Raw genomic sequence first — 22,121 nt, forward strand, 5'->3', positions numbered from 1 at the left:
AGGACTCTCCTGGGCCTCAGTGCCGAATCACTCACCTCCAGGGACACACATAGCTCGCCACAATCCCTGAGACCCTATTTCTCCTCCTGGGTGGTCGGTCTCAGGTCTTCCTCCTTTCCTCGTGCCCCGTGGAAAACCTTGTCTCCCCTGTGTGAGCCGGGCCAATGATGCTCCATCTTGCGCCCCACTGCCATAGCCAGCACAGCCCGTAATCACGCACGATGGATGTGGACCTTCCAGTTGTGCATGCACAAAACTGGGTCTCACCTGGGAAGGGCCTAAATGACCGGAAAACTCTGCTGCCAGTTTTCTGTCACCTTTAAAGCCCGACTTCATGGAACTTGTGTTCTGAGTCCCCATGTTCCGTGCACACACCGATGCCGTGGTGTTGAAGCACGCTCAACAGTGGTCCACCGCCCTTGCTGGAGGTCCAGGACAGGCAGACCACAATGTGTTCATGCAAGACAGCAGGAAGCATGGACCTTTGCAGAATCACTGAGGTGCACAGAGGGTATCGAAAGGGCCAGGCAGAAGGTCCCTTGTCGATGCAGGGCAGAGGTGCTGTCCACCCCCCCAACACCCCCCCACACACACATTTTTACAGTTCCTGGCACCTTGACAAAACTTTCCAAGGATGGCCCTCTGGGCTTTGTGAACTCCAGGGTGGACCCGAGGCCCGTGGCATCACCTCATTGGTGGCCCTAATAGCAGTTGCTCAGCTATACAGACATCCTTCACTACAATTAGCTGAGGCCCTCCTTTTCCAGGGCTAGTCCTCACGTGCAGAAAGTAAGGATGTTAGACTCTCCAGAAAGGCAGAAGAGTACTTCCAGCCTTTCTCAGGTGACATCCCAGTTTGTGCATGCACAACCCAAAGCTACAAGTCGAGCAGGAGACCGGGTGAAGTGACACCCACCAAACAGGCGCACAACTGGAACTTGAGCTTTGAAGATGATGTGCATGCTGGACAGCTGTCTTTGGTTGTGCCTGTACACTGGGCCGCAGGAAGCCCCTCTGGTCTAAGTATCGCTCGTGGCTGCTTCTCCGGGGATCCGGGTGGCCAGTGGAGTCTGCAATAGTACAAAGGGGGCAGAAACAGGAGGCCCCTAATCCCATGGTCACTGTACAGACTCCTGACCAACCTCTTTAGGACTGCCGTCCTCACGGTCCCCTTTCTGATCTCCTCCAAGAGCTTGGTCTGATCCAAGGAACAAGTGCAACTCCTGGCTATCACAGTATTGTTCAGCTCCGGCTCGGACACTTCATGGTCCTACTGCCTTCCCCCAAGGGCTGTGGATCTAAGTTGGCCGTGCTTCACCACCACCCCATCTGTGCATGCACAAAGCTCAGGACGCGTGTTCCATGAAGTCAGACCTTGGAGGATGCGAGAAACATACAAGGACAGCAGTTAAACCCAGCAAGCCTCCGCCTGACTATCTGGGAAGGAAATTAAGAATTACTGTGAAGGCCCTGTTGCTGTGGGAATTTTCATTGCCGTGTCCACTGTGGGGAGGACCTTTGTGATCATCAAGATGGCAAATGTTGCCTCAGCCCATCTCAGGGTCACTCCACCCCTAGGTAGATGCCACTTCCCCGAATAGGGGCATTCAAGCCAGTACAGGCCGGCTCGGCAAAGCTCAAGACAGCCCAAATCACAGTAGCAAAGTCCTGAATCATCCCACATGATGAAGAGATGGGCCAAGCATGCCACATCCACAGAACAGAATAGTATCCAAGCCCTCAAAGGAAATGCGCATTCACTTTACGGACACTGAAAGCATTTTCACTGAAATCGTTCCGACCAAAGTCGGAGTTCTGTAAGGATCCATATATGAGTTATGAGCAGAGTAAGAAAAAAAAAAAAAAAAAAACCCTGAAGAGGTGTCGGTCCCAACTGGTGTCATCTATTCTGGTGACAAAATATCTCACTGGATAAAGGCATAAAGGATAAAGGCCTAGTGTGGCAGGCATGGCTTGGGACTGCTTAGTGGAACACAGTTTCCTCTGTGCCTGAGGAAGAATATGGGTGTGTGCATGTGGGTGGTGGCAGCGGAATGAGATATCTTGTGTAGCTTGGAGCATTTGGATTCTTGCTTCCTAGTAGAAGATGCTTGTTTGGGTTGGCTTGGGAGGTGTGGCACTGCTGGAGGAAAAGTGTCACTTGGTGGGAGGGGCGCTTGGCTTGGGAGGTGTGGCAATGCTGGAGGAAAAGTGTCACTTGGTGGGAGGGGCGCTTGGCTTGGGAGGTGTGGCAATGCTGGAGGAAAAGTGTCACTTGGTGGGAGGGGCGCTTGGCTTGGGAGGTGTGGCAATGCTGGAGGAAAAGTGTCACTTGGTGGGAGGGGCGCTTGGCTTGGGAGGTGTGGCAATGCTGGAGGAAAAGTGTCACTTGGTGGGAGGGGCGCTTGGCTTGGGAGGTGTGGCAATGCTGGAGGAAAAGTGTCACTTGGTGGGGGGAGCGCTTGGCCTGGGAGGTGTGGACGAAAAGTGTCACTGGAAGGGGGGATTTGAGGTTTTCAAAGCCTCCTGCCATTTGAAGTTGGCTCCCCTTCCTCCTTGAGATGCAGGGTAAATTTTTTTTTCTTTGATGCTGCTGCCACCTGAACTCCTGTGCTGCTTTCTATCCTGTGCAGGTCCACGGTCCTCCCTGCTTTCTGCCAAATGACCCGGAATGCTTATTTGCATCAGGAGGAACAAACAAAGTGCCTGCCTTCTGAATTCTGGCAGTGAAAAGGGTGGTCCTCTGAGGCGTGGGCCCTGGTCTTATTATTTTAGAAGGCAGGAGGCGACCTGTGATCTCTTGTCTTGCCTTGTTCCAGCCCCTCTGTGTTCAAATCCAAGGCCCGGCTGGGACCCTTGGAACGCCAGTATCATCTTTTGTACTGTGTGCACCCTTACCTACTTTCATGTGTGCAGCTGCAGGGGATGGTGGGAGAACCAGGTGACAGGGATGTAAGTGAACAGTCAGCCTCCTGGGTGGGTGGATTAGTACTTCCTGATTTCCTCAGAGAACTGGCTACTAGGAGGGAATGTTTTCCTATGACACTGTGGTTGCCATGACAACGGGGACAAGCCATTCTTTCCTGGTTACAGATAGGTTTGCGAAGGACACTCACAGACTGGAGGGGTGGAGTGACTAGACAGACTCGCAAAGCGCGTAGGTAGGTGCCTGCAGCCAACCTGAGCGTGTGTGAGAGCTGAGTCTGCGAGTCTGTGCCTTGGGAGCGTGTGTGCTCTTCCCTGGGACTCGGAAGGAAGGTTCCTCACTACTACAGTTTGAAGAGAAGCCCCAAGGACTGGCTGCTCACTCAGCCCTGTCTCTTTGTCCTCAGGTGACACTTCTTTGCTGCTAGCTTTATCTTTTCAGGCCCCGAGAGCATAGTTCGCCATGTAAACGGACACCTCCCTCTCTGTTTGGCAACGATTGTCACATGTGCTCTCCTTGACAGGATGGCCCCGTTTGTGTGACAGCACCTTACCCTGGATAGTTGCGGCTCCCATTGTCTGAGAGAGAAGCGGGGAGGCATTTAAGAGGAGGTAAATGCGGAAGGGGGTAGGGTGCGGGTGGGGGGGAAACCTTGGAGAATGGTAGAAGCCTAGTGGTGAAGATACTCTCTCGGCCTGGAGACCTGACGCAGAAAGTAAAATCCGCCTCCCAAAGACAGCTGCCTCTAAACTGGCCACTCGTGGCAGTTAGACAGACCAGAGGGGAGATAAAAATCAGTGTGGCAGGAACACCCAAGGAAGGGACAGAGTTTGTTCCCTCGGCAGGTATTAGTTTGGGTCTGTGTCTGAGTCTTTACCGTGCTCACCTCACGGTCGGGTGAAGCATCACCCGGGCTTTCCACAGCGTGCGCGGCTGGGGCTGCTCTCTGGCCCACGGGAACATCTGGACCACTCTGTGTACCTCTGCCCCTGCGTGTGAGCCAACTGTGTTGTGCTCTTCTGGTACCCTCTCGTCAGACCGTCCCCTGCCTTCCTGTCTGACTTACCTCAGGGACGGAAGCCATTGTTCTCATCTGGAGCACGTGTGAGAGGACACCTCACAGAGGGGATTGTGTGCAACTTCTCTCGGTTAGAAGGCCTTTGATCCCGGGGCCAAAGTGTGTGTGTGGAGACAGAGATTTCAGAATTCCACCTCCCAAACTTCTCTGTGTGTCCCTGGGGAAGATAGCCTGCACTTTTCACCTTTTCAGCAGAAAGGCAACTATCTCAGAAACTTTGGAGAGCCTTTTGAAGGTAGTGCCCCGGAGGCGACACCTGGAAACAGTGGAGGCAGGTGGCAATAGTGCTAAATTCTAACCAGGATGTAGGAAAGTAAGGACTTTTAAGAGCCCATGAGCGAGCAATAGGCATACACAGGTGGAGTGCGCAGTGGGGAGAGTGTGGCCTGATATGAGCGCAGACACGTTTCTCTATGACTGAGCTACAGATGCTGCATCGGTGCCCTGGTTTGTGGGCTCGAACACACACTCGCTATTCCCAGGTATGTTTTCTAAGTGAAGCAGTAGGTGGGGCTGAGAATGTCCTGCCTGAGGGAAGCAGAAGCAGGCGCAGACCTGTGCAGGGTAGAAAGCCTGCACTCTCTAGTTGTAACTCGGCCATCCTTGGTTTCTGAGGGCACCCTGTGAGGGATGGGCTCTCTCGGGCCCAAGGCATGGTGCCTGGATGGTGGAGAGGCAGGGTTTCATTTAGCCTTGCTGGAAAGCATGTGCAAGGAAGGTCCAGCAGATGGCAGCTCAAAAGTAACTGAGGCACTCATGTCTTCCCCAGTGTCCTCAGGAGATATCTGCTTGACAAGGCCCAGGACCTCAAGGGGGCTGGGTCAGAGGAAAGCAACCCTGAGAAATGACACAGCCTCCTAGGAGAAGGGTCACCGCCCGTGATCCCGAAGTTGAGCTCCATACCGCCACAGTACACATTTACTATTGCGTCATCCAGAAGGTGTGCCCTGAGACATTCCTAGACTGATTTATGTAGAAAGCCACTTTAGGCATCGTGAACTCAGATTAGAAGTCAGTGACACGTGGGTGGGGGTACAACAGAAGAGACACTGCACATTTGTGGGGTGAACTGGGTCCTAGAGTGCACCGCCAGGTGTCCAGGGATATAGAGGGTGGGAAGGGAAGGACTTGGTGGGGGGGTGATCCCGAGAATACCATTTGTCTTCCCTGACCCCATTTTTCTGTATGGTTGGAAATTCCTACAGATAAGGTCTGACGTTCCAAGATAGGCCCCGTTGGCCTATGCTCACAGAAGGAACATGAGAACAACTATGCTCACAGGAGTTCACGAGAAGAGCAGCATCCTTAGGAAGCTGTTTCAGGAACCCAGAGTCCACAGTGCTCCGCCTCACTGTGCCTTCTGGTGCCCACTTGCATCCTGGCATAGACAGTGAGCAGGGGTGGCATGCGAGCCCATCCCGGTCCTTCCTCTGTGCGGTAGTCCGTATCTATCAGCAAACACAGTGGGCCTCTTTGGAGGATCAGACAGATGAGGGATTTGTGTCCTGTCCCACAGGCATGCATGGCGTGCACACTGCTGACAGGAAACAGACTGGCTCAAGGCAGAAGCCATCATCAGTAACACAGTAGCCAACCCCCCACACACCCCCTACAGACCACACACAGACCCCACATAGACCTCACACACACACACACACACACACACACACACACACACACACACACACAGGAACGTGGGCCAGGGAGAAGAACGTGATGAGATTGCACTAAGGTAGCCAGGGAGAAGGGATTGTGTGGAGAGCCAGAGTATGGGGGAGCATGGCCAGAAGAGCTATGCTCCACATGAGAGTGGACACCACTGGCCTTAGGAGTGGGCAAGGCACCATCCAGGCCATCAAGTCGCTGCTTTCCTTTCCCTTGTGTTTAAGACTTTGTGGATTAAGATTAGGCCACAGCGCTTGTGTGCAAGATTGTTCTGCGGTCTGGCATCTCTTGTTAGAACAGTGCCCTTCACAGGCAGATAGGGATGCGCAGGCTCTCCTGCAGGCTTGAGGTTGCAGCATGGGGGTGTACAATTCCAACAGAGGCACTTGCTTACCCTGTTGCTCTCCCTGTTGCTGAGTCTGCCAATTAGCAAGCATTTCTCCACAATGAAGCGCTTTCTCTTTGGGGATCTCCCCAAGTGTGCCCTGTGAACACTTGGTGCCACAGTGAGGCCCAGGACGGAGTTGGGAACAAGAGATCTAAACAAAAACTCTGGAGGCACAGGGGTGGGGTGGGCTTGGGTGGGGTGGGGGAGGGAGGACTGGGACAGAAGGAGGCCAGCAGCTGTGACAGCAGACACCCTTACTTGCAAATCACCATGAACATTTTCCCCAGCCCCAGTTGCTCTTCAACCTGGTAACACACTGGCCTGGAAGGCAAGGGCAAGAGGTGTCCACAGGCCTCCTGGGGTTGACAGTGTAGGACTACCTCCCTAGGAAAGGAAACATGGGGCTGCCCACCCCCCACCCGCAGGGAATCCCAGGAAGCCCCTGGGCACTGACTGGGTGGGCAAGAAGACAGACACAAGCCTTGTGAAGACACTCGCCCTTCTGGGAGGATGTTCACCACCCCAGCCTCAGGTCGAGGAACAAAATTGTTGTGACTGTCTCCCGCATCTGCTCTGGAACCTTCCGTGCCTTCTCCCACATCCTCCCTTCTGGAGAACAGACTTTGTGAGCTCCCTTGATTTCTCTAGCCTTGCCTCACTGAGGGGCTGCTTCCTTGTCCACTAAAGGCGATCTCCTTCCTAATGCAGCTCTGCTTCCCTTCTCCCTCCCTACAGGATATGCCCACACCACCCTGAGCGACCTCAGTCAGTTCAAAGTTCTCTGCCAGATTCTGGAGGGAGGACGACACCACAGACCACAGGCAGGAGAGCAGAGGCAGAGAGGACCAGCGGGCAGTCACGGTGCCCAGAACACCGGAAGGAAGGAGTCACCCTGTCCTGATCAGCACAGCCCCGGAGCCCACTTGCCATGGACTCTGCAGAGTACGTGCTCTGTGGCTGGAAGGGCCAGCTGTGGCCCGCAAGGGTGTTGTCCAGACCCAGGACCTCAGCCCATAGTAAGAGGAGAGGGGCGCCTTTCCTGGAGGTCCAAATCCTGCCTGTGGGTGAGAAGACGAGAGTGAGGAACACCGAGGTGAGGCCCCTAACCAAGTCTGAAATCATAAGCATTGCCTCCCTGGCAGGAAAGGAGTCACAGGGCAGTGGCTCGCCAGGGCAGACCAGGGCATACAGGAGAGCCCTCAAGGTGGCACTGGATGTTCTGGGCGAGGGAACCTGCATGTTTCAAGGAGGAAGGGCAGGCGGCCGAAGAACCACCACAGTGGCTCCAAAGGTTCCAAAGGAGCAGGCCAGCTCCAGCAGCTCCAGCAGCTCCGGCCGAGGCCAGCGAGGCCAGCGAGGCCAGCGAGGCCAGCGAGGCCAGCGAGGCCAGCGAGGCCAGTGCCTGTGCCTGCAAGGGAGCAACCAGAAAGGCCAAGGGCTCTCCCAGAGGATTCCTGGGAGGCGGGGCCGCCGCCCAGGTCCTGTGTTGATGGGCTCACAGAATGTGTCTGCTGGGCAAGGAGGGGAAGCACAGGCCCACACTGCTGTAGGACCCCCTTGCTTTGAAATGCAAGGGAATGAGTTAAGAGGCACCAGTGAGTGGTCAAGTTACTCAGAGACACCTTTGGGAAATGCTGGTGTCCACTCAGGGAAGAGAAAGCGAGGCACATCCAAGCTCAGGTCTTTGAGTGCCCCAGCCTCCTCGGAGGTCACATGGGCTAAAAACGAGCAGCAGGCTGCCTCTAGGCCACAGAGGCACATCTCTATCTCATCCAAAGCTCTCAGACAAGGAGTTCGGTGTGCCTGCCTGGAGATCCGGGCAACTGGAGCACAGAGGAAGTCTGCCCTCCTAAAGAACAAGGACCATCCTGGCCGGGGGACCCCGAAGCCAGACTCAAAGCAGGCGTCGGTAGCCTGCATGCCTCCAATCCCGACGCTGCGAAGGTCACTCCGCATAGCTAGCCGCAAAAGGAAGATCCATGTGCCGTGTGCACAGTGCGGGCTCCCAGAACTGAAACCCCAAGTGCAGTCAAGGGTGACTAAGACCAGGTCCAAGAGGAGAGAGGCCGGAGTTCAAAAAGATGCCCAAGCCACCAACGAGGCTTCTGCCCAGGGGCCCAGTACCATTGAGCAAGGAACGCTGGTCTGGTTCAAATTTCAAGACCTGCCTTTCTGGCCAGCGGTGGTCAAGAGTGTCAGCCAAAGCGACAAGATTGCGAGGGTGCTGATGATCGAGGGCAGCATGCAGTTTGAGCGCAGGGGCATCCGTGTCCCTCTCCGCAAGCTGAAGCACCTGGACTGCAGGGAGAAATTATCACTGTTGAGGAGAGCCAGCCGACTGTACGCCCATGGCATCAGCTGGTGCTTCTCAGTGATCGACCACTACCGAGAGAGCCTCGCCTCTGGCTCCTTCCTGGGCTCCTTTATGGACTACTACACCACCCAAGCCAGTTACCCGCTAAGGAAAGCCATCCAGGAGGGCGACCTGCACATCGATTTCCCCAGGGTGAGCTATGCCGACTTGGAAGATTGGGAGGAGGAGACCGTCCCCGGGGGGAAGGGGCCCTGCAAGAAACTCCTGCCTGACCGCATGAGGGCCGCTTGGGACAGAGCCAACCAGAAGCTCGTGGACTTCATCGTGAAGAGAAAGGGGGCCGACCAGCACCTGCTGGACATCGTCAAGGGCAGGAAACCGTCCAGGTGGCTGGACGGTCTTTGGAAATCAAAGAGGGAAGTCTTATGCATTGAGACCTACCTGGAGGACGAGGACCAGCTGCATCTCGTGGCCAGACATTTGCAAGAGGTAGCCAAGGAAGCCGACGAGGCCCTGCTCGCGCTGGCAAGAGGAGACAAAGTGCGGCTTACCATGGAAGTTCTCCTTCCAGAAGCAATCATCTGTTCCATTGCTGCCCTGGACGAGCTCAGCTACAAGGAGGCAGAAGAGAAGTACCTGCGTGGCCCACCCGTGCACTACCGTGAGAAGGAGCTATTTGACAAGACCCTCTTAAAGGAGGCCAGAAAGAGGTCGGCAGCCAGGATGCAGGCTGCCAGGGACCCTCGTTGGCCCATGCCTTAGAAGGGAGCGTCCTCCTTTCAGCCATCATCCCTGCGCCTCCCAAGACAGGAGACAGGAAGCACCTCCAAACCGGAAGATCTGGGAGACCGTGGGGTGGGCTGTGGCCGCTGTCAAAGCTCCTCACTGTTTCTTTCCCCCCTCCAAATAAATCTCCACGTTGGTACTTGACAGTGTTTATGTCTAGGTCGGCTCCACCAATCCTGTAAGCTTCAGGCCCGGTCTACCCTTTTGGCTCTCTTTCTCCTGTGCCCCAAAAGTACCCAAGTCCCGTGGGGCACCTCTCTGGAAAGACACCAGCCCTGTGTGGAATACTGGCTAGCTAAAGCCCACAGGCTGGCTCCTCTCTGGACGGACCCCATGCACCTAGACAGCACACCAGGTTTCTGATGACTCCGGGTCTCTGACAACCGCCCTCCCCCCACCCCATACTACCCGTCCTCTTGTCTCTAGGGTGTTGCTCTGCACGGGGCTGGGTTCCACTGTTTTCTCCATTACTTTGTCCTTCACTCACCCATACTGAGGTAGAGGAACAGATTTGAGGCTGTGCTTTGAAACCACAGGAGGGGTTGCAAATGTTATGACCCTGGAACAACAATGCAAAGGACAAAAGGTAAGGAGAATTCGAGAACACAGTTCATTGTGTCTTACTGTCTCTCTCTCTCTCTCTCTCTCTCTCTCTCTCTCTCTCTCTCTCTCTCTCTCTCTCTGCCTGTGTGTGTGCTTCTCCCTGTCTCTCTCTGTGTTCTCTCTCCCTCTCTGTATTTATTGTACACGTGTGTGGGGGCACAAGTGTGTGGGAATCATGGGTCAAGATCTAGTTTCTTCTTCAATTATTCTATCTTTTTGAGACAGGATCTCTGGCTGAACCTGTTGCTCAGGGGTTGTTCTACAATGGCTTGCCATGCAGCTCTTTTGATCCTCCTGTCTCTGTTACTCCAGTGATGTCATTAAACATGCCTGTCCGTATACCTCCCCCGCCCCTTTTGTATGGGTACTGCTTAATGAACTCAGGTTTTCACCCCACACTGGAAGCACTTTTACATTCTCAGCCATCCTCCACATGCCCGACACTTCATGTGCCCAATGAGAAGAAAGATTTGCTGACCTTGTGGGCTGACCTCTGAACTAATGGTCCCAGCATCATGAGGTTTTTCTCCAGGGGCGTCCTTCCTGGAAGTGATCAGAAGTGTGAAACAAAGAGGAGACAGTGCACTGGAAGTGTGATACTTTTACATACAGTAAGGCTTGTATAGTTTTAAAAATGAACCATGTGCTTCTTTGATATTTAAGTCCATCTTAGTGTAGTCTGGAGTAGGGTGAGTATGTGGCCTGAGTAGGGCAGCTTTTACTTAACTGGTACTAAGATGAAAATGGCACTCTTACCTAGTAGAGAAAATAGTACAGAAGATAAGCTAGGAAATACAGCAGATATTCCTACAACCAACACTTTGTAGTCAATTGTTGGCCCCTCAAACTGAGCCCACATCACAAAGAACCACAGCCTGACTTTGAAAGGGAAAAGATATGTTTGTCCTTTTCTCAGGGATGACCTAGGGCAGAACTTCTGCAGGGAAAAAAAAACAAAGCAAATTTAGAAGCCTAAATGGTCAGACCGTAGACACCATGATTTTGTTTTCTGATGAAATTAGATTAGAAAATCTGATTTCTGTATGCTAATCTTCAGGAGCAAGCCTGGGAAGAGGCAAGTAAAAGAACCCAGGAATCATAAGAAATAGAAGATATCCCTGGAGAGAGCAGAGACTCATATTCACAGAAACAACAGCTAAGAACAACCCATGTTCCAGATAACCTGGGGGCCTGTCAACACTCAGTAGTAGGTCTAAAGGGGCTGCGAAAAACTTAGCTCAATGGATTCTCAATTTCTTTCTTTCAGAAGGACTGAGGGAGATTTCACTGAGGATATATGCAAGGAATAGCATAAAGATGCAGAGACATAATAGTGACCAAGAAACAAGAACATCTCCCACAAAGGAGATGGTAAAAGGCACTCAAAGAGCTCAAAGCAAGATATCAACATTGGGGGGTTCACAAAGTCAATGGAAGAGGGCACTCCACATATGTGAGCAGAGATAATCAGCTTGGGCTATTCTGTTCTTCCCTAAGAGCAGGAAACCAAGTTTCACTTCATGTGAAAATGAACTAACAGAAGACAGTCAAAGGCAAATCTTATGCAAAGTACTAACAGGAAAAAGGAATTAAAGCAGAAAAACACCTTCCTAGACTCCCTAAAATATAGAGTAAAGTCATTAAGAAAATAATCTAAGTTGTATGTGCTTATAGAGCACACATAATCTCAAGTACTCTTGAGGCTCAATCAGGAGGATCACACATTCAAAACTCACCAAGGCAACAGCGAAACTCTCTTTCAACAATTAAAAGCATAGTAATAGCCTAATACAAATAATCACTGTGCCCACCCCCCCCCCCGCCTTTGCACCCCTTCTCCACTTATGTCAGTGGCCTACTGATGGCGCTGTCTCTCTTCAAAGCTACCACAGGCCAGTTCACTCTTTCAGACCATTGCTAACCTCAAGCACACCATTATACCAAGCCATACGACATACAATGCAGGCTAGAGGACAAGATCATCAAGGGTTCCAAGCAGAAGGGATTCCTCATGTTAGCCATCAAGTCCCTTTGGGCTTCTGACAAGCATCTGATGCAACAGCACTACAATGACCTGAAAGACAACTCCAGGCTAGTGAAGTATATGAATTTAGTACCTGTGGAGACCATGGGAGGAGTTCAGTGTGGTAAAGCCTAGCCAAATGTTGAGAAAGACCAATCCAGCTGACTCTAAAATGAGCACCATTCAAGGGGATTTATACATCCAAGTTGTCAGCAATTTATTGAAAAGTGCTGAGAAAAAAAATCACTGCATGGTTTAAACCTGAAAAACAATCAACTACAAGTCTTGTGTCCATGACTGGAAGTATGAGTAGATTTGGAGAAACAAGGTCCTTTCCAGCATTATTGATGAATACACTCTACCAAGCAGATCTTTAGTTACTTTGTGTTGAGCTGAAATGCAAAACCACCACCATGAAAACAGTCCTTAAGTAAGACTGAGGAAGAAAATGTATATAGAACAGAGAGCGCTAGAAACGTAGGAAGGAGCAGTAAGACAGTCTTGGCTGAAAGTAGACAGAAAAGGGAAAAGATATACAACCAACAAAATTTTGTGTTATTCTTAGCTTTCAAGAGACTGGGCTACTGAGATCCTACAACCTGGCTAGTCTAGGTTTTTTGGGAGAAGAAAAAAGAGAGAGTGGATACACACACACACACATGCGCGCGCGCGCGCGCACACACACACACACACACACACACACACACACACACACAGAGAGAGAGAGAGAGAGAGAGAGAGAGAGAGAGAGAGAGAATTTCTAGAGAAGGTAGGTAGAAGTAAAATTGTCTAGGGAAACTAAGTGGATGGGTAAGAAAGGGAAGAATTTGCTCAACATACAATATATATAAATAAGAAATGGCTAGATATGTAGCCCAGTAGTAGAATAGTTGCTTAGCATGTGCAAGGCTCTAGGTTCAATTATAAGTACCAAGGGAGAATAATCCAAGACATGAAGGAACAACACAAATCAGAATTATAAAATCACAGAAATGGGGTAATTACTTTAGAAAGTAATTATAGGTGAAATTTACAGTTTTAATTTTTTCAGTAAATAAGATTAAAATTAAGACTTATAAGTGGCTACGATGGTTTGACTAGGTTTGATCCCCATAGACTCGTGTGTTTGAATGCTTGTCCCATGGTGAGTGGTGCCCTTAGAAGGTGTGGTCTTGTTAGAGGAAGTGACTGTATCACTGTGGAAGCTTTGAAGTCTCATATATGCTCAAACTATGCTCAGTGTGACAGTCTCCTCTTTGCTGACTGCAGATAAAGATGTAGAACTCTGAGCTCCTCTGGCACCATGCCTCACTGGATGCTGCCATGTTTCTTGTCTTGATGATAATGGACTGCCTCTCTGAACCTTTAAGCCAGACCCAATTAAATGTTGTCCTTTATAAGAATTACCTTTTTCATGGTGTCTCCACAGCAATGAAACCCTAATAAAGTGACTAAATACAGCTTATAATGCCTCAAAAAAGAGGTCTGGAGGGATCGCTTGGTGGTTAAAAGTACATGTTGTTCTTGCAGAGGACTCTAGTTTGATTTGCAGCACCCACAGGGCAGCTTACAACCATCTGTAACTCCAGTTCTGAGGGACCCAATATGCTCTTCTGGACTCCATAGGCACTGGGCATGCATGCAGGCAAACACTTTATACACATTTTTAAGGATGAAACAGATGAAGAGGACTTGAGAGAGAGGACAAATATAATTTAAATAAGATAAAAATAAAGCAAATGAAAAGGACAAACATGACATTTCTTAATTCAATGAACCCTTCCTGTGCTATTCAAAACCATAAACAAAAAGGGAATAAAATATACCTAAGAACTAGTCCAGAAAGAGCAAAACCCAAATTGTGTTTTAGTGAAATTGTTGAACATTAAAAGAAAACATCTTTCCTCCAGTCGAGCAAGATGCCCAAAGGAAAGAAGGCCAAGGGGAAGAAGGTGTCCCCGGCCCTCGTCAAGAAGCAGGAGGACAAAAAGGTGGTCAATCCTTTGTTTGAGAAAAGGCCCAAGAACCTCGGCATTGAGCAGGCTATCTAGCCCAAGAGATCTAACACGCTTCGTCAAATGTCCACGTGACCTCAGGCTGCAGTGGCAAACAACCATCCTCTATAAGCGGCTCAAAGTACCTCCTGCCATTAACCAGTTCACCCAGGCCCTGGACAGGTCAGAGACAAAGCAAGAGAAGCAGCAAAAGCTACTGGCCCGTGCTGAGAAGAAAGCTGCTGGCAAAGGGAACGTCCCAACTAAGAGACCGCCTGTCCTCCGAGCAGGAGTCAATACAGTCCCCACTTTGGTGGAGAACAAGAAGGCTCAGCTGGTGGTGATTGCCCATGATGTAGACCCCACTGAGCTGGTGGTTTTCCTATCTGCCCTGCGTCGAAAGATGGGAGTGTCCTACTGCATCATCAAGGGAAATGCCAGGCTGGGGCGCCTGGTCCACAGGAAGACATGCACCACTGTTGCCTTCACACAGGTTAACTCAGAAGACAAGGGTGCTCTGGCTAAGCTGGTGGAAGCTATTAGGACCAATTATAATGACAATTATGTGGTAGAGGAATTATAGCAAAGGATGTAAAATCCAGTCAAACTCATCTTCAGATTGTAAATATAGAAAAGCCTCATGGACATGCAAGACTTACTGAATAGTATTGCCATGACACCTTTCTTAAGAACCTGTACAAAAATAAGCTTCAATGAACAGAACGACTGAATGGAGATTGGGAAAATAAATGTTTCCTTGAATCAACAAGTCCCAGGCTAATGAGTAGGTTTACAGTACATACCTGAGGGTAGCTCTATACAACAACACATCTAGACAGGAATAATATACTGTATATATTTTGATAATAAATAAGGGTTTACTTAACAAGCATGTGGACCTGACTTTAGATCTCCAGCATTTTCAAATCTGAGCGCTGTGGTGTGAACCTGTAATCCCAGTACTGGGAAGCAGAAGTAGAAAGGTCCTTGGGAAATGCCAAACTAGCTAATTTGTGAACTTCTGGTGCAATGTAAGAGTTTGTCTCAAAAAGTAAGACGGGGATTTACTATCTCTGAATATTAAAGGGTGGGATCAGCCAAGTGAAAACACCAACCTTAAATCAGTATTGTGGTAATCAACCTTACAGCTTAGTGTTTTCGGTACCAATTCGAGAGGATGAATGTGCAGCAGGTGTTGAGTAGATGTAGGTGTAAGGCAATGAGTGAAGCAAAGGAACTAAAGGGGCTGAGCAAAAATACAGTGGGGCTCATTCCTGCCCATCCTTCAGAGGTTTTGCTCCATCGTCAAGGTGTGTAAGCTTTGGAAATTATTTTACAAAAATAAAGAGTCAAGTTGTTGGAGGTGGGAACAGAAAAAGATAATGGGAGTCAAGTTTACAATAAAAGAATATTGTATACACATGTGAGAATGTTATGATGAAGCCTATTGCTTTGCATAATAAATATGCTAATAAAGAATCAGGGAAAAAGAAAGACAAAATAATCTAGTTTGATACAAGATGACACTTTTCAAGAAACATTACTAGTATAAGTCAAAATGTTGATTTTTGTTTGGTTTCTGCCAGAAAACCATGACTCTTACCTAAAAGAAATAGTTAATACTACCACCTAAAGGTTTACTTACCATTCTGGTTTCCACTGCAGGAAGCATTTTGTGGTCAGTAGGATGATACTTAAAACATACCTTCAAAGATGTCTGTGTTCTAATCCCTGGAACTTGTCAGTGTATTACTTTACATAGCAGAAAAGGCATTGCTGTTGTAATTAACTTCCCAATCTTGAGATGAGAGATTACCTTGGCTGTCTCTGCTAGGTTCTGTCACCAGTGTTGCTAACTCAACTCTAACAAACTGGACTGCTGGTGTATCCATGGAGTGTTTGTGAGTATATCGAGCTGCTGCTATTTACCTGTAAATGAAACTTCTGATTTCCAGACGACACAGATGGGACCTTTTCTAAACAGGTCCACTTTCTCCCCACCCCCAGAACCCTTATCCATTCTTTCCTACTACCTCTGGTAGGTGGTGGGCTAAATCACTTAAGAACCATCATTAAAAAATAATTGAAAAAATAAACTTACATACTGGTTACAGTGATGATGCTGTGAGGTGAGAAAAATTACCTCCTGGATTTTAAGACTAGTCACTGACTCTGTGGTCCGATGTTATAGAAGCATAATGGATAATTTTCATTGTTGACTTAATTTGGTTTGGAATCAATTAAGAACCCAGTTCTGAGAGGTCTGTGAGGGTATTTTACTATGGGAAAAGACCGTTAGAGTTGGTAGTGCAGAAATAAGGGGTCCTGAACAGCAACAGCAACAAAAAAACAAAACAAAAAAAAAAAATGCTGCTTTTGTCTGCCTGTCGTTTTTTAACTTATTTTTTTATTAGATTTCTCTGCATTTACATTTCAGGTGTTATCCCCTTTCCCCCAGTACCATCCTCCCTCCCCATCCCATTGCCTCGTGAAGGTGCTCCCTCTCTCAGCCTCCCTTTCCCACCTCAGCACCTTGGCATTCCCCTACACTGGGAAAACGAGCCTTCACTGGACCAAAGTCATCCCCTCTCACTGATCCCAGAGAATGCTATCCTCTGCTGCTCCTGGAGCCCTGTGTCTCTACACAAAAACTCATTGGTTGGTGTTTTAGTCCCTGAGAGCTCTGGTGAGTTTGGTTAGTTGATCATTTTGCTCTTCCCATGGGGTTGCAGACCCTTTCAGCTCCTTCAGTCCTTTCTCTAGCTCCTTCATTGGGCTCCTCATGTTCAGTCTGAAGGTTAGTAGCAAGCATCCTTCTCTGTATCAGTATGTCTCTGGCAGAGCCTCTGAGGAGACATCCATATCAGGTTCCTGCCAGTGAGCACTACTTGGCATCAGCAATAGTGCTTGGGTTTAGTGGCTACATATGGGATGAATCCCCAGGTGAGGCCATCTCTGGATGATCTTTTCTCCAGTCCCTGCTCCTCTAGTTGTCCCTTTATTTCCTCCCTTTGAGTGTTTTGTTCTCCCTTCTAAAAAGGACTGAAGCATTCACTTTCTGGCCTTCCTTCTTTTTGAGCTTCATAAGTCTGTGAATTGTTTCTTGGGTATTCTGAGATTTTGGGGCTAGAATCCACTTCAGAACCTCCCCTGCATATCTTCTCCAACATCATAAACTTAATTTTTCTGAAATGTGAGCCAAAATAAATCCCTTTTCCCTTAAGCAACTCTTAGGCCCAATATCCAAAAAAGCAACTAAGGTATCAAGCATTCAAAAAATCAATATGGTTGACACATGACTTCTTCAACACCTTCCAAACATTTCTCTTGCCTCCAGAGCACAAGCCTGTAGTCTTGAAAAAGACCACTAAGGTTCTCTGTGATCTGGGTTCTCCAAAGCTGCCCCCAGAAGCCCTGTTGCTTTCTGATATCGCCATTCTGATTCAACCCCAAACTTTAATTAGAACTGTTCCTTGTGTTAGCCATTCAGAGCCATGCTGAATATCTTTTTTGTGATAGGCATTATGTCAACTGAAGAAAAAGGTCTGGGTGCTAGGATGGGTCTTCCTTATTTAGCATCTTCAGCACCAGACCAGTATGTGAGAATGAGTGGGCTCAAGTAAGGAGCATTAGGTAATATTACATCAGTATTTCCTCAAAATCATTGTTATGAAGATGCTTAAGCTAAGCACATCTTCCTTTTTTTGCTTGCACAGGCCCATCACAGTTTCCTCTTATTTTTTACATATCCTTTGTCCCTTTTAGATAGTAGTACCTCTCTGGAGGAAGCCATGATGTTTTCCAATAGGGGATAGTTTAGGAGTTGGGAAGACTTAAGAGAATGGATAAATAGAAGGTAAGCCCTTGCTCCATAGCACACTTTGTATATCTGTATACTGATGTGGCCTGGCAAAGAATTTAGAATTACAAACACGGGCGACATCTCTTTGAACACTCACCCCTACTGCCTTGAGAGCCTCACTGTTTTATGGCTGGAGCTGTAAATTGCCTTATATGGTTATCTGACTAATGTCAGTTGTCCCTTTAACAACACAAAGGACTGTGGCTTTGTACTTGCTTTGGTTTTCTCAGAGCCTGACACTATTTGGATCATATAGGGGCTCATGCAGAAATGTTTACAGATAAATAAAGATGAAACAGACTATATCACCCATTACTCTTACAGTCCTGAACTTTTGTTGGGCTGCAGCAGCTCTAAAGCTTTCTATAACAACTTGGGGAGACTCCACACTTTTGACAGTTCAACGGAAAGCCTGAGGCTGCTGTTCTCAGCTTTCTAACTTCTCTCTGGTCATACCATCAACATTGGTCCAGCCAGGCCTTGTAACCCAAGGCCTTCCCTAGTCTATGTGTTTTAGGATATCTCTTTTTTCCATATTTGACATACACTTTCCCTTAATCACCTAAGGGACGCCCTCAACATATTCCTACACAAGACGGTCTCTCTTTGTTCTATCTTCCCCAGCAACCTCGACATTCTGTTGCTACTATAATGACAATAATCCCCATTTTTGGGAATACTTAGTATTGTTTTTATCTATTCTCTGTGATAAATTCTTATTTGTCCACAGTTGGTGGCCTTGTCCTATTTAATTTTTATGCACAATTACAAATAGAAGCTTGTAGAAATGTTTAATAATTACCATGTCCCTCCACACCTCTAGACTAATTATTAACTCTGAGCTTTCAGCATTATATCGACACATCCACATTCTTGCCTATTCACAAATTAGCAGTATCATATAGGACATATGGGGCAACAAGTATCCACAAATGCAAAATGAACAGTTAATGATGACAGTTACTGGGAACAGTTCAATATGCACAAAAGCTGAGAAGTCTGGAATAACAATGCAGTTCTCAAGGGATACTGGAAAGCCCTGAGCAGACCTTGTAACCTTTTGAGGTAGGGTCTAGAAAATTATTTCTTTATAGTAAGACTAAGATAGTTTTGCCTTATGGTTTCTCCTTTGTTCTCAAAGGTATAAAGGAATGTTCTGAAGGTTATTCAAGTGTGATATCATGGTAGCCTGAAGTCATAAATGACAATGAAAATTCAACTATCTTCTCAGACATCAAAAGGAACCACAAACATGTAAAAGGGGAGCTAAGGAGATGGCTCAGCTGATAAAGTGCTTGACAGAGAGCTCTGTTTTCAGTTGACAGACTTTGCCTCAATGAATAAGGTGAAGAGGAATCAATGAAGAATTCAAATGTCAGCCTTGGGCTTCCACATGCACCTCCTACATACATGAACACACACATGCACACAAAACACATACACAATTGCAAAATTGAAAAAAAATTGTTCATACTAAAGTTCAATTTATATATAGGATTTTTTATAAAATTGATTTTTTTATAGAAAAGAAAAAATATGTCATAGGTTTCAACACCAATATTAGTAAAAAGATGAAGAGAGTAGGGGGAAAGATGAAGAGAGTGTGGAGGGGATATGCTTCATGGAGGTACTGCAAGGCATAGCAGCAAGGGGGATGTTTCTGGGGGACCCATGTTGGAAATCCTGAGGTACCAGCCACACGACTGTATAGTACAAAATAGAGTTTATTCAGGTCATGGGGAGGGGACTTAAGAGGGTGGTAAGGGCAGAGAAGGGGGAAGGGAGGGGAGGGCAGGGGAGAGAAGAGGAGAGGAGTACAAAAGTAGAGGCAGGCCAAGAGCACATGGAGAGAGGGAGAGAGATGGAGGGAGGGAATGGGGAGAGAAGTGACAAGGGGGAAGAGCAAGGGCAAGAGACCAAGAGAGCAAGAGGGCAAGAGAGAGAGGAGGGGCAAGCAGCCCTTTTTATAGTGTCAGGTCACTGGAGCAAAGCATACCTGGCTGTTCCCAGGTAACTGTGAGGTGGGATATACCTGGCTATTTCCAGGTAACTGTGGGGTGAGGTTTACAGAATTCTAACAAAAATAATATTGTTAATATATTCTAATAATGATGTCTTTAAATGAATAACTGTTTTTACATTTGTTTACTTTTATTTTTTACTTCAATGAAGTAAATTTTATACTGTATTAATATATATACATGCATACATATCCAATATAAATAAGACTTCTTCTAGGTTCTCAATAATCTATAAGACTTCAAAAAGGGCTGGTCATAGTGGCACATGCCAGTAGAATATTCTGAAGAGGTAGGAGCAGGAAGATCAAGAGTTTGAGGCTATCCTGGGCTGCACTTTTAGGTCTGGCATAGCGCTACCTGCTTTTAATACCAGCATTCTCTAATCCCAGCATTTAGGAGGCAGAGACAGGCAGATGTCTATGTGTTTGAGTCCAGCTTGGTCTACATAGCAAGTTTTGAGCCACCCAGAGTTACAAGTGAGACCCAGTCTCAATTAAACATCAACAAAACAAGAATGCAAAGGGGTTATAAGGCCAAATGTTTTAAATGTGTTGATTTTAAAAATTGGTAAGTTAATAAATATTGCTTAATTTGATACTCCAAATTGATGTTGGTAGAGCCATTTTTTTCTATGGGTGCTCTTATGAAAGTATCTGTCCCAGGCCTCTCCTCCATTCTGGTAAGTACATGGATCTTTCCCTCTCCCTCCCTCCCTCCTCCCTCTCCCTCCCTTCCTCCCTCCCCCCGTGTGTGTGTGTGTGTGTGTGTGTGTGTGTGTGTGTGTAAACAACACTTACAAAATTTTCTCTCCTTACAAGACACCAATCCTATTGAGCTTAGGAAACCGTAATGACCTCAAAGGAAGTTGATAATGCTGTTAACATTGAATCTGTAAAGATTATTTCCTAAGGTACCAGGCTTAGGATTCTAACATTATTTTTAAGTAAAATCCAACTGAACTTATAACAAAGCTAAAGAACTTATAAAGGAAAAAGAAGTCAGAGAAAATTAGAGACTTAAGTTGAGGAATCCAATTTCACACTTCCACCCATGGTAATGAAGAAATAAAAAAAAAAAAATCCTAGTGGAAAATCTTACAAATGCATGTGCATAAGTTTTGCCAGTAAATGTATGAAAATGTTCAGAGATCCAGGTCATGCTCTGAAACTTTTTGGTTAGCCTGAGGCTGTCTGAATAGAATGTGCTATGCTGAGCAGGAACTTTGTGTTCTTTGAAGATAGCCCTTCTCAAAGAACACGGGATAAGGAGAACAATCTACAACTGAAAGTTGTAGAACCAACTCAACCATCTTTGTGTCAGAGGTTTGGGGAATCCATGGAAGAGGCAGACAAAGGTCTTTCCAACACTTTAAAATCTTCTGTGACTATAGCTTACAATGACAAGAAATATTTCTAGGGGAAAATGATTTTGTTTTGTAAATTTAGAGAAAAGACTGAAAACACTACTGGAGTTCCATTGTTGTGGCCATGCAGCCAGTTCAGCAAGGAACCCAATCTGCTCCTGTGGGACACTGAGCCATACACCTCATGCTCTTAGCAGTAATGAGAAAACCCACATGCATTATAAGAGTCCTCACTTTAAAGGGAACATCATGTCACCTACCTAATCCAGCATGGCATAACCAATTACTATGAACCTTGAAGCTTAATGCAACATATATTTATTAATTTCCACTTGCCCCAAGTCAGGAGTGCAGCCTGTCTTAAATGGGTTCCTTGAGTTCTGGGCTCACAAAGCTGTGGTTGGGGAGTTGCTGGCTATATTCTGGTCTGAATGCTGTGGGGAGTGTGCCTCCAGATTCACTGAGAGTATCTGAGCACTCAGTTTCTCCAGGCTGTAGGACTCCCTGTTTCCTTGCCAACTGTTGCCTGGTAGTGCTTCTTCAGCTGGTCCAGGTGGCTCTTTCCATTCTCAGTCAGCAACTGTGAGCTGGGTCCTCTCCCACATCTAGCCTCTATGACGTCCTCTTTTGTTCCCACTTACTACTTACCAGGCAACCTAAGATCATCTCCATAGTTTAAACATAACTGGTAACGTCCATTACATCTGCCAAATCCCCTCTGTCACACAGCCTCACAAGCATGGCTGTAACATTAGGTCATACTGTGTCTCTGGACAGTCCATATCTGGAGACTATAATATATTTCATTCAGCAGGTTTCTCTCTGCTCTATTTTCAAAAACTCTTACCTCTTCTAAATTGCTTCCTAGCTGTTCTTTGTGATCGCAATGGTTCCCTTAGCAACACCTGGAGCTGATGACCTCTTCTAGCACAGACCACTCTAGTGTACTTTTCCACTGAATCTGCTTCCACAGCATAGTTAAAGACAGCCCCTCTCTATTTGCTGTGCAAACCTTTCACTCTTGTTTGCCTATGTGCATTTCCAGCCTGGTGCCTTGTTGTAGCATTCTCTCTTTCCTCTACCACTCTACACATTTAG

General features: G+C 47.5%; 1 protein-coding gene across 1 annotated transcript; it reads left to right on the forward strand.

The window, feature by feature from the left end:
* Nucleotides 1-6,985: 6,985 nt before the first annotated feature.
* LOC308415515 (PWWP domain-containing DNA repair factor 4-like) lies at nucleotides 6,986-9,133 on the forward strand (the record flags this gene model as incomplete). The annotated part of the gene is made up of 1 exon (XM_080910551.1): nucleotides 6,986-9,133. One exon carries the CDS (start codon nucleotides 6,986-6,988, stop codon nucleotides 9,131-9,133), a length of 2,148 nt encoding a protein of 715 aa, XP_080766677.1.
* Nucleotides 9,134-22,121: the final 12,988 nt, after the last annotated feature.

This window comes from Micromys minutus (assembly GCF_963924665.1).
Source record: "Micromys minutus genome assembly, chromosome: X".
Taxonomy (NCBI): Eukaryota; Metazoa; Chordata; class Mammalia; order Rodentia; family Muridae; genus Micromys; species Micromys minutus.